At 47.4% G+C, this 12,364-nt stretch overlaps 3 protein-coding genes across 3 annotated transcripts; all 3 read left to right on the top strand.

Annotated features, from left to right (window-relative positions):
* Positions 1-4,849: 4,849 nt before the first annotated feature.
* LOC138761522 (histone H1-like) lies at positions 4,850-5,711 on the top strand. Its single transcript, XM_069933790.1, has one exon. The coding sequence runs from the start codon at positions 4,876-4,878 to the stop codon at positions 5,566-5,568; it is 693 nt and encodes a 230-aa protein (XP_069789891.1). The 5' UTR covers positions 4,850-4,875; the 3' UTR covers positions 5,569-5,711.
* Positions 5,712-5,720: 9 nt separating this feature from the next.
* On the top strand, positions 5,721-6,868 carry LOC138761524 (histone H4 type VIII-like). The gene is given in 3 exon segments (XM_069933793.1): positions 5,721-6,520; positions 6,523-6,731; positions 6,733-6,868. Coding segments are annotated over 3 exon segments (300 nt in total). The 5' UTR covers positions 5,721-6,486; the 3' UTR covers positions 6,790-6,868.
* A 218-nt stretch (positions 6,869-7,086) lies between these two features.
* LOC138761523 (histone H3) lies at positions 7,087-11,647 on the top strand. Its single transcript, XM_069933792.1, has one exon. The coding sequence runs from the start codon at positions 7,691-7,693 to the stop codon at positions 8,099-8,101; it is 411 nt and encodes a 136-aa protein (XP_069789893.1). The 5' UTR covers positions 7,087-7,690; the 3' UTR covers positions 8,102-11,647.
* The last annotated feature ends 717 nt before the right edge of the window (positions 11,648-12,364 follow it).

Here is a 12,364-nt window from a genome sequence, read left to right as displayed (position 1 = left end):
TGGGCAATCCTTTTTAAAGTGTCCTTCCTTTTTACAATGGAAACAGACAAATGCTCCTGTTTCCCAATCTCTACCTGGGTTTCTAGGGGTCCCCGGGAAGGGTCGCCATCCCCGGAATCCTCCTCTACTCCTCCATCTACTGGGGTCCCCACTTCCCCACCCGTGGCTCCCCTCACCGCGTGCAGGAGCTGGCACATAGTCCCTACCTTTTTCATGTTGCTCATCTACTATTTCTTTGACTGCTTGCATTAAAATTTTCGCCTTCCCTTTCTGCTTATCTTCAGACCTCTGGACAAATGCTTTCTGTGCAATCTGTAGTAGCTGGGTAATTCCTTGCTCATGCCAATTTTCCATCCTTTGTAATTTTCTTCTAATGTCTGGGGCTGAGTTGGTAACAAAACCCGTTAGTACCAATTGTTCCCCTGCTGGGGATTCTATGTCGAGACCCCCATATTGCTGTATTGCCGTGCGCAATCTATTCAGAAATGCAGAGGGGGTCTCCTCGGGACCTTGGGGAACCTCAAAGGCTTTCTTAAAATTCTGTCCCTTTGGGACAGATTCCTTGATTCCTCATCAAATTAACCCTGTATTCTTCCATCAATACCCGACCATCATTGGTATTTTTATCCCAATTAGGTCTAGCCAAGGGGAATTTAGCTTCTCCAGGTACCGCATCTGGTCCCCCTTGGTGATCCTTATCCCAGACTCTAATCCCTGCCTGGCGGATCATTCCACGCTCATCCAAAGTAAACAGAGTCTTAAAGATAGATGTTAACTCCTCCCAAGTATATAGATTTGGTCCCAAAAATTGGTCTAACTGTTCGGCACATCCCTGGGGATCTTCTATCAGGGAGGTCAGTTCTTTCTTAAAGTTACGCACTTTAGTACTGGTCAGGGGCACATTTACGAAACCGAGACCCTCTCCCATGGGAACTTCCCGCAGGGTTCGCATCCAGTTGGTTTCTGGCTTATTAGGTCTGGGTTCCTGCTCCCTGGGAAATGAATTGAAGGGTTCTGCCCTTTCTTCCTGAAGAGTCTCACACTGTTCTAAATTAAAGTTACCTCTCTCTCCTGTCAACGGAGGTGGTAATCGAATGCTTTGTGAGTGAGTTATCATACGACTCCTGCTCTCTTCTCTAGTGGTGGGGGAGGAGGGGGAGGTGCAGAAGGGTAGGTCATAGGAGGGGGAGGAACATAAGGTGGAGGGAGGGAATGTAGCACATCCCACCCTTGTGGTTCAGGGACAAAAGGTTCCTCCTCTCTCTTGTCCTTGTATTCTTTTTCATTCAAAACCAATTGATCAAACGATCCCCTGAGCCAGCAGGCTGCATATTCCCTGCTCTCAAGATTATCTCTCTGGTTTTGATAGAGCCAGATGTTCAATGCTTGACACATCCAGTCATCCTCGGATCCGAGCTTTGGCTAGTACACGGAGCTCCCTTTAATCGGGCTTTTAACCCATTCTATACAACAATACCTGACCATGATCAGTTTGTCCTTTCCACGGGTCCTTCCCATGCCCCACTCAGATAACATCAACCCAAGCGGGCTGTACGTAGTTATCTGATTCTCACATCCTTTACCAAGACTCTCTTCCCAAGACTATCACACTTCCCATACTGATAGGCAAGTAAAATTCCTCTTACCGGGTTCCAGTAGCAATGCTCTAGCGCGCTTCCTTAACGTCCTTCCGTCGTTTGTTCTCAATGACTCTCCTCAGATATCACTTGCTTCTTCCACTGACCAGCCACCCGTCGTCCATGAGTCCAGCTGAATAAGCTGGGGTGCACCTACTCTCATCGTCGGGCACTCTGTCAGTCGAGGGAGTGTGATCCCGGACGAGCCCCCATTTGTTAGAAACAGAAGTACCTTTAAAGAAATTGCTTGAGACAAATATTGAGAACAAAGAACATTTATTACAACAACAATGCAAAGTTGGGTGCTTCCCCTTACCCTGGGAATACACACATACACTGGGGCTCACCCAACTTTTATACAGTGAATTTCAGTATCAGAATACCCTCCCCCTTACATTCTTCTGCCCCCTGGATGGGTTTGGCATAGGCAATCCTTCCTGCCTACGTGCAGTTTCAGTGGACTTGGAGGACCAGGGGGTATCATGTCGGTGTCTTCTCATGTCATTATCCCCATTGTCCTTATTCACAACCTTGCCCTTGTCCCCATTCACACCTCTCAGAGCTACAGTCTCTTCATATGCAGAGTTCGCTAATCCTGTTTAGGGTTTACTAGTTTAATATACATAACTTGATAAATCTGTGTAATGGCTTACTAATTATATATGTAGAACTGGCTTATACTGTCTAAGGTTTTTAATTATTTATGCAAGCCTTGCTAATTATATCTGGGGCTTGGAGACCCTTATCTCGTTCAGACTAACTCTACTTCTATCATCAATTGTCTGTCCTTATCTCCTTCATTCAGTGAACTTGCTGATTCTGTCTGAAGGGCTAGGAGATTCTTATCTTACTCAGACAAAGTGTCAGCTTCCTGCCTTCTAATATCCATGTCTCATGTTGTTTGTACTGGCTTCATTCATTTACTTATGTATCAATTTTATTTTCTTCATTTCTTCATGTTCATATTGCAATATCAGTTTTTCTCATCTCTCACAGTGGGATTAGAGAAGTCCTGTGGCAGCTTTATAAGTCTCTTGTGAGACCACATTTGGAATATTGTGTCCAGTTCTTGTTGCCTCATTATAGGAAGGATGTTGAGGCTATGGAAAGGGTGCAGAGGAGATTTACCAGGATTTTGCCTGAATTGGAGGGCATGTCTTATGAGGCAAGGTTGTGTTAGAAACAGAATTACCTTTAAAGAAATTGCTCGAGACAAATATTGAGAACAAAGAACATTTATTACAACAACAATGCAAAGTTGGGTGCTTCCCCTTACCCTGGGAATACACACATACACTGGGGCTCACCCAACTTTTATACAGTAAATTTCAGTATCAGAATACCCTCCCCCTTACATTCTTCTGCCCCCTGGATGGGTTTTGCAGAGGCAATCCTTCCTGCCTACGTGCAGTTTCAGTATACTTGGAGGACCAGGGGGTATCCTGTCGGTGTCCCTTCATGTTATTATCCTTATTCACACCTTCCTGATTCTCGGAGCTACAGTCTCTTGGTATGTAGAGTTGGCTCATCCTGTCTAGGGTTGACTAATTTAATATGTATAACTTTGTAATTAGATATGTAGAACTTGGCACTTCTGTCAATCCAGACTACCTCAACTTCCTATTCTATTGTTCCTTACCGCTCCTTATCTTATTCTTATGGTGGCTCATTGATCTTGTCACAAAGACTAGAAGATTCTTATGTTAATCGTGCTGACTCTGCTTTCCTGCATCCTAATTCCCAAGCTCATCCTGCTTGTACTGGTTACAGCTATTAACTGATGTATGAATTTCAGTTTCCTTCATGTTCATAATTTTAGATCAGTTTTCCCATCTCTCACAGTTGGCAAAGCTGGGAATCTTCTGTTTGGAATGTCTTGATCAAGGTCTACAAAATTATGAAAGGCATAAATAGGTTGTACAGCCAATACCTGTTTGGGATAACTACAATTAGAGGACACATGTATATGATTAAGGAAGGGAAGTGTAGGAGAGACATCAAGGGTAGGTTAATTTACACAGAGAGTTGTTGAGGCCTGGCCAGGCATGGAGGTAGAGGATGAAACATTAGGGGCCTTTAAAAGGCACAGGGATGAAAGAAAAGTAGAGGGTTATAGGGTAGGGAGGTTTTAGCACTTTCATATGGTTTGGAACAACATGGAGGACCACGGGGCCTGAACAGTGCTGTAATGTTTTAATGTTTATAAAAAGATTGAATCAGGGGAATAAAAAAAAGACAGGAATAAAAACAGGCAAAGCCTGAAAAGGGTATATAAATGTAGATGATATATTCATTTTAATAGTGTTGATTCGACCAACCAATAATAAAGAAAGGGGTGACCAATATGATGACGCCCCTCTCATGTATTTTATTAAAGTTAAAATATTTTCTTCGAGTGTTTATAATGTTTAATAATTGATTCACCCAAATATGTAAGTTGATTTCTTACAATCATAAAAGCAAGGTTAGTATTTATCGGAACCAAATTATTCAAAGGAAAATTATGTAAGAGATGAGGCGGATTAGAATCCAAGGTTGAGAGACCGTGAGGGGCGCCGGCCCCGGAGAGTTATTATAGACAGAGCTGAGAAACGACAAGTCACTCCGAGAATCCGCAGCACATATGGAGCAGAGGGATAAACCTGTCCTGGAGTCTGCAGTGGTTAATGTTTGGTGTTGTGAATGTGCAGATGGGAATATGGTGTCATGGAGAGTGTGTTCAAGGGGCGTTGCCTTAGACCAAAGTCGGTGTGTTTGTGGGTCCGAACTCATCGCCCGAATTGTCATCCCCTCCTGTGGACAACGAAAAAAAATTTCCGTCACGGGATAGCGCCGCCCCCCGCCTCTGTCCTGAAGAGGGAATGGACCACAAAGTTTTCTTTGGTTTTAATTTTTCCGTCGAAAAGCAGCGAACATGTTCAATGAATGCGATCAGTGCAGCAATGAAACGGGTTTAAATGGCGAGCGCTTCCTTTGAATTGGATCTCACTGCGTTTCCAGCAAAGATTCCGGCCTCGGAGTCGGACAGGGGTCTGTCTGGGGCTCCTGTGTTTCCGACTTTCATTAGATTCGGAGAAATTTGGAAGTGGAAGAAACACAGACGGTGGAGGGGCCGGGAGCTGACAGCGAGATGTCTCCACCCCGTCCGCTCACTGCCTTTAAGTTGCTCTGTGCCGCCGCCTCTCGCTTCATTTCTCACTCGGTTTTTAGCAGCAGAGATTGTTGGAGACTGACCGACATGACAGAGACCGCAGCCGCCGAGGCAGCTCCTCCTGCCGCCCCCGCAGCCCAAACTAAGGCTCCCAAGAAGAAGAAGGTGAACGCTCGCTCCAACACAGGTGGTCCCAAGCTGGGCGATCAGATCATCAAGACTGTGGCGGATTGCCGTGATCGGAAAGGGATGTCCGTAATTGCCATGAAGAAGGCTCTGTCCGCCCATGGAGTCGATGTGAAGCAATTGGACAAGCGCATCAAGATGAGCATCAAGATGAAATTGAAGAGTGGCGCCCTGGTTCAGGACAGTCATGCGGGTTTGGCGGGCCGCTTTAAGGTCCCGAAGAAAGAAGGAACCGTGAAACTGGCAAAGAAAGCGAAGAAATCAGCGGCCACGGTATCGAAGCAAAGGAAGACCGTGATGAAGAGATCTTCACCCAAAAAAGCAGTGAGCAAGAAATCTGTCTCTAAGAAATCAACGCCCAAGAAATTTTCCGCTAAGAAACAAGGGGCTAAGGCAGCAGCGACTAAAAGGACGGCGCCTAAGAAGGCTGCTCCGAAGAAGCCAGCGGCCAAGAAGGCGGCTCCGAAGAAGCCAGCGGCCAAGAAGGCGGCTCCGAAGAAGCCAGCGGCCAAGAAGGCCTCAGTCACCAAAGGAAAGGCGACGAAAAAAGTTGCCCAGCGGAAATCAAAACCCAAAACAGCGGCCAAGAAGTGAATTCAAAAGCACAACTCGTAAAGTACTGACCCCAACGGCTCTTCTCAGAGCCACCTACATTTCAGTGAAGCGCTGAACCCAATCATGTGTTTCTTAAAATGAGAACGAACTCGCATTGAGGAGCGTGGTGGGGGGGGGGGGGGGGGGGGGGAATCATTTCCTTTAAACTCCGCGATCCTCAGTAAATTCGCTGTAGCCGCCACGTCTCGGGCAGATTCCGGGGGAGAGAGTCAGTGAGAGGGGGACACGCGTGGAGAATCCCCGCTGCCCAACGCAGGTAGGTTCCCCACAGTGGCCAGGTTAAGGCGGTAGACTGCGGACCAGTCGGGCAGAGGAGGCAGGTTTCGGGGGTGAAATGGCCGGAGTCTGGAACTCGAGGACGTGCATTGAAGATTCGGGGAGGACACTGAGAAGCCAGATGAGGAGGAGGAGGAACTGTTTTTTCCAGAGATGAGTAAATCCATGGAAATCTCTTCCCTGTGAAGCAGTAGAGGCAACCTCCTTCAATCTGTTTGAGACACGGGCAAATATATTTTATTTATAAGAGGGGAATTAAGTGTTTTGGAGAACAGGAGGGTGAATGGAGCTGAGGCCACGGCCAGGTCAGCTCTGATCTCATTGGACGGCGGTGGGGCAGCATCGAAGGGCCGGATGACCACTTCTGCTCCTCAGTCCCATGAAATAAAGAGCGTGTCTGCTGCGCCCATACCCTGTTTCGGTTCTGCTGCCGATAAACGGTAGGCAATTGGCGGCTGCACGACCCAGGGCGGAGCTGGAAGATGAGAGGCCGCTCTCCGCTCTGCCGTCACTCTGGCCCCGTCTCGTCCCCTCCCCTTTACTCTGCACGTTTCTCGTGCAGGTCGGGGTGCTGTGTCGAAGAGCAGACAGCCGCAGTGGCTCTGTCACTGAAGCGGCATCATGTCTTGTAGAGGCAAAGGACTGGGCAAAGGCGGAGACAGCGGCACCGTAAAGTGCTCCGTGATAACATCCAGGGCATCACCAAGCCCGCCATCAGCCGCCTGGCTCGGCGTGGCGGAGTCAAGCGGATCTCGGGGCTGATCTACGATGAGACCCGCGGGGTGCTGAAGGTTTTCCTGGAGAATGTGATCAGGGATGGGGTCACCTACATCGAGGACGCCAAGCGCAAGACCGTCATCGCCATGTTATGTGGTGTACGGTCTGAAACGCCAGGACCGCACTCTCTATGGTTTCGGCGGCTGAAGAACTCCGTGCATTCTCCCCGCAAGCAAACAAAGGCTCTTGTAAGAGCCGCACATCGGCTAACAGAGGGAGCTGAGTCCCGGCAGCGAAACGAGCTTGGCAACGAGACCTTATTCATTGTGCCCACAGCGTGCATTTCCACTCCATCCGATCAACAGCTGATCAGAGGTGACCGAGAGGAAAGGGGAGGTTCGGCCAACAGCCATCGCAGATTCAAGAAAGGACTGATCGACAGCCCAAGGCGTTCCTCCAAACCATTCCGCCGCCGCCTTCCCCGCATAACACGTTATTAATGCACGCACACGAAAACCGGCTGGAAACTTCCCAATGGGTAACAGCCGCTTCTCCCCAGTATCCGGCACAGCTGAATCACCCCCCCCCCCCCCCCTCAGCTCCAGCTGCGGTTCAGTCAGTCCGCACCACTCGTCACACACAGTGGGGTGGGGAGCAGATCCAGTCATCATCCAAAGGGAATCGACAAAAAACATCAAAGTCAGGGTTCATTAATTGATCAGGAGGCTTTCCCTCATTTCAGGGGAAGAATTTCTTTGTAACCTCCCCGACCCCATTATTTCGGGGCCAGTTCGGAAATTGGCGGGGGATTTGAAACGAAACTGCAGCCAATCACACGGTATCGAAGAGCCTGTGCGCTCTCTTTCTCTCTCTCTGATTGGATGAATCCGAACTCCAGACTCACATTCACCTACTCCTGCCACAGATGTGAAACGGCCCCGGCTGTCATGAGATGGCGGGTCGAATCGCAGACCTGGAATAAGATGATTGGCATGTCGATGTCAGCCAGTCAAAGCCCTGGGGCGGATGCAGACCCACTCTATATAAGCTGTCGCCAGAGCCGGTTTTCTCATTGTACTCCTTGTGCGTGTCGCTTATTGAATTGAGAATGGCCCGGACGAAGCAGACAGCGCGCAAATCGACCGGAGGGAAAGCTCCTCGCAAACAGTTGGCCACCAAAGCGGCGCGGAAGAGCGCTCCCGCCACGGGCGGAGTGAAGAAGCCCCATCGCTACAGACCCGGCACTGTGGCTCTGAGGGAGATTCGGCGCTACCAGAAATCCACCGAGCTGCTCATCCGCAAACTGCCCTTCCAGCGCCTGGTGCGGGAGATCGCCCAGGACTTCAAGACGGATCTGCGCTTCCAGAGCTCGGCCGTCATGGCCCTGCAGGAGGCCAGCGAGGCTTACCTGGTGGGGCTCTTCGAGGACACCAACCTCTGCGCCATCCACGCCAAGCGCGTTACCATCATGCCCAAGGATATCCAACTGGCCCGTCGCATCCGCGGGGAGCGCGCCTGAACCCTGCCTCGACACCAACAACCACCAACGGCTCTTTTAAGAGCCACTAGCCCGCCAGACGAAAAGTGCTGTGCCTGTTAATGGTTATATGGTTACTGTGCCTCGATGGCTCCTTGCTGCAGGGGGAAAGGAGACGAGGTGTCTGACCCTCACTCATTTAGGTGTTTCACTCCCCTTGTCCCGTCATGTTTCCCTCCCTTCCCCATTAGGATTTGATACCCCAGTTCTGTCCTCTCAACCCCCATCTCTGAACTTCCTCTATTTGCTGCTTCCTCTTTAATGCCCGAATGAACACAACGACTTGCTTCAAGCTATTCTGTGATCTCGTTCTGTTTTCTGTTCACTTTCACTCAATGGTGATATTTGCTCATTTTCCACATCTTCTGCTCCATTTATCACAATGTTTATCAACCCCAACAGCTCAGACACTATTTTTTAAGAAATAGAAGAGCCTGGAGCAGTTTAATACAATAGTAATCCTTCTGGTTTAAAATTCATAAATAAAATCTGTTTAAGGTGAATGGAGAGGTCAGAGTTGAGTATTTTACTCAGAGTGGTGTGTGTTGGCTGGGATAATAAGGATATTCAAAAAACTTATTGATTCAAGGGGGGTGGGAGTGAAGTCAGGAAAAAATAAATTGTGGATTAGGTTGGCGCAACCTCGTGGCCTTGAAGTTTTGTCATGTTCTCTGATTTTATATGACAGATGCATTAGCAAATCCAAAACTCACCCACTAAACTGGCTGTATTTTACTTGGAGAGAAAGCAAATCAACTGTTTCATTAACAGTAGGTGAAATTGGACTTTGGGTTACAAATAAGGTGAGAACAAACCAAAGGCTGACTGATTGTACAGTCCACTTTTTTTAACCTTCCTGAACATTGGTTGAAAATAAGATTGTCAAAGCGACCGTCAATGTGCTCATATTTGTTCTGTGCTGCTGACCAAAGCATTCGGACTAAAATCTCCAAAATGCTCAAAACTATTGGCAATATATATTGCATTCTGCTTTTTAGCAGTATCTCCTGTGACTTGCATGATGGATGATTTGGGTACAAACTCACAGTGAGAGCTCTTTGTACAATGTCATAACCATTTCTTTACCTCTTCTAGTCAAGAGTGTCCAAACACCTTTGTGTGGCTTCAACATAATGATGGACAAGTGTGGTCTTTCTTCCAATGATCCTGTCCCCATATTATTTGAACATTTCTACACAGTTTAAGAAATTAATCAGAACTATTGTGTATCGATCGAAGATTAAACCAAGATTTAACTAAGTTAAACAAGAAAGTCTGCAGAGGTTGGTGTCGAGTGCAATGTTTTGGGCCTGGGGCCTTCGTCAAGGTGGGGAGAGGAGTGGAGAATAAGAGAGGATGGAGGAATTGTCAAGGAAGGATAACAGATAGGAGGTCACAAATATACAGTTGGGAGGGTAGAAGAGAGAAAAGATTAGATTGTTTGTTGTAGATGGTAGGATAGGAAAAGGAGGTGGGAGATGGAGGAAAGGTGACAGAGAGGGGAAAGAAAGAGACCCAGAGTAGGAAACTGGAGATGTCCATGTTAATATGTTCTGGTTGGTGAGTGCCCAGATGAATTAGTAGGTGTTCGTCGTCTTACTTACAAGTGTCTTTGGTTTTTCAGTACATGAGATCATGGACTGACATTATGGAATTGGTTGGCCACCACATGTTCTCTGTCACTAGTGTGGACAGAGGGAAGGTGCTCAGCAAAGCATCTCCCAATCTACGCGCTGTCTCTGATCCAGAGAAGGACCCAATGGGAGCACCGGATGCAGTTGATGACCCCTACAGATTCACAATTGAAATGATGCAAGCTCAGAATGAAGGGCCACTCTAGGCCAGTCCACTGCAGACAGGGTGGAGTCTTATTACCAGGGGTTTGAAGACTGAGAAACCAGTGATTATGGCCCAACATGTTTGTGATGACTATCTACATCAAATCCACCTGCCCACATTAATTCCAACTCTCTCAATGTCCTGTTCATTCAAGTAATTCTGCAGATGCCTCTGAAATGTTGTTAATGTTCTTGTCTCGACCACATCCTCTGGCGGTTCATTCAAGACACCAATTACGCTGTATTTGAAATATTTATCTTCAGCTCACTTTAAATCCCCTATTTCTAACCTGCAACCCATTCACCCCAGTCTCACCCCCCCCCCCCCCCATGGGAAACAGACTCTGTTCCTCTTCTGCATCCACTCCCATCACTCTGGGAAACGAGAAAACATCTATCCCACTTTCTCCTTGGATCTCCTCCAATGCAGGTAATCACAGACATAAATGCAGGAGGAATTCAGCTGGTCTCACAGCATCAGGATTGTGTTGGATTCCGGATTTTTAAGGTAATTTGTCAGATATTTTTTCTTTGGGGAGCTTTTCAAAAGTCAAGGCCTTGCTGTGATGTGGGTATTTACCGTGGTGATTTTTTGCCATTCATTGGTGAATGAGCCACCTATATGTTCAGGCTTTTTCTATGTAATCAACGAGGTGAAGACCTGCTCCACCAATCACAAACGCGCCTCTGCATTCCCGCAGAACCAATAAGAGGTGCCAGTGTGAGCATTTCCTCATTCCTTTGTATAAATCGCCCAGGAGGTACAAGGGTCAACAGAGACAAATCGTTGAACAATCCAGGGGGTAGGAACCACATCAGAAGGGCAGACCAGGCGTCAGGGTGGAGAATCAGTAGTGACAAATACACCGAGTGCAAATGCCTTGCACTCGCGTAGCCAGTGGTTGCCCTTCCACAGATACTATGAGTGGCTCTGAAAAGAGGCTTTGGTTCATCAGATCAATAATTCTGCAATTCACTTGCTCTTGGCTTTACTGTCTCCGCTGGGTTTCTTGGGCAGCTCCTCGCCCTGAGTGATGCTCACCCTTCCAAGGACTTTGTTGAGCTCCTCGTCGTGGCGGACGGACAACGGCAGGTGCCTGGGGATGATACGGCCCATTTTGTTGTCCAGGGGCACATTAGAATTTGCTTTTCATCTTCATGGCATCTTAATTTCTGTTTGTCACAACTGGGAAGCTGCTGCAAGTAAGACTTTCATTACATCTCTCCCTTGTCCTTCTGAATCTGAAAATAAACTCTCAGTCATTCATGACTTCATTCAGTCACTGATGTTAGACTCACTGGCCTGTAATTAGTTGGTTTACCCTTGAATGAAGGGTCTGCAGTTGCTGTCCTCCAGTCACGTTGGCACGACACCTCACCTGTGGCCAGTGTTGGTATCCCAGCAATCTCCTCCCTTACCCCACCAGTACCCTGGAATACACCTCGTTGATCCATCATTCAGCTGTGGTCACAGAGTTCTTACTTAATTTAAATATGGTCCGGAGCATCACTCTCTCCTACCCAGAAATCTCTTATTACAATGCCTCAGTGAATACTGATGAGAAATATTTGTTTTGGACCTCACCCACATCCTCTGGCTCCACACGCACTTCACTCTTTTAGTTCCTAATCTTACCCTGGTTACCCTCTTGTGCTCAATATTGCTGTAAAATAAAATAAAATTCCTTTGTCCACCAGGGATCTTTTCACTGCTGCTTCGTTTTTAAGTTGTCTTCACAGAAAGTAACTCCTGATGGTTGTTGTGGTGAGTTATTTAATTTCCTCGCCACCGAGTACCAGAGGCTGGATTTGCATCGTTGGTGGGGGCTTCTTTAAACTCTTGATACTCTGTCCAGGGATAATGCAGACTTGTCCTTGAATAGGGAAAAGAGCCAGTTTCCCATGGGAATGCATATTTGGACCAGTTATCTTACTCTGTAGTTTTTACAATTGTTCTTGAACAGACTGATATTTGGCGTAAAGTGTTAAAAGACCAAGTCTGACAATATTGCGCAGGAACTGTGATTGTGGGTCTGGAGCTGTTATTGCAGATGTTAACATCTGACACTGGGAGTTGTCTAAAGTCCACTTGGTTAGAATTCAGGATCCTCATCTTCTTGTGAGGAATAAAAACAGGGATGGAAAGGTTCAGGAACTTTGGATGATGAGAATTTGCAAATGGATTTGAAAAGGGATGAGGCAGTACATGCAAGATTTTGGAAGCTGACGCCGGGCAGGACATCTAAAGAATCCCAAGTTCTTTAAATCTATCAAATGAACTCCGTGATCCTGGCACCATTCTGGATTCCCCACTCACAAAAGTACTTGTCTGTGTCCCTCATGACAGAGACCCCACCATGGCTCACCTCAGCATTGCCCCAGCCTGCTTTAAAGCAGACCCACCGAT

Source organism: Narcine bancroftii, chromosome 4 (assembly GCF_036971445.1).
Source record: "Narcine bancroftii isolate sNarBan1 chromosome 4, sNarBan1.hap1, whole genome shotgun sequence".
Taxonomy (NCBI): Eukaryota; Metazoa; Chordata; class Chondrichthyes; order Torpediniformes; family Narcinidae; genus Narcine; species Narcine bancroftii.
The sequence above is the reverse complement of the archived record's forward strand: the minus strand, read 5'-3'. Positions and strand labels throughout refer to the sequence as shown.

Coding starts and splice junctions, on each gene's coding strand:
- LOC138761523 (XM_069933792.1), top strand. CDS start 7,691: ATGGCCCGGACGAAGCAGACAGCGCGCAAATCGACCGGAGGGAAAGCT.
- LOC138761522 (XM_069933790.1), top strand. CDS start 4,876: ATGACAGAGACCGCAGCCGCCGAGGCAGCTCCTCCTGCCGCCCCCGCA.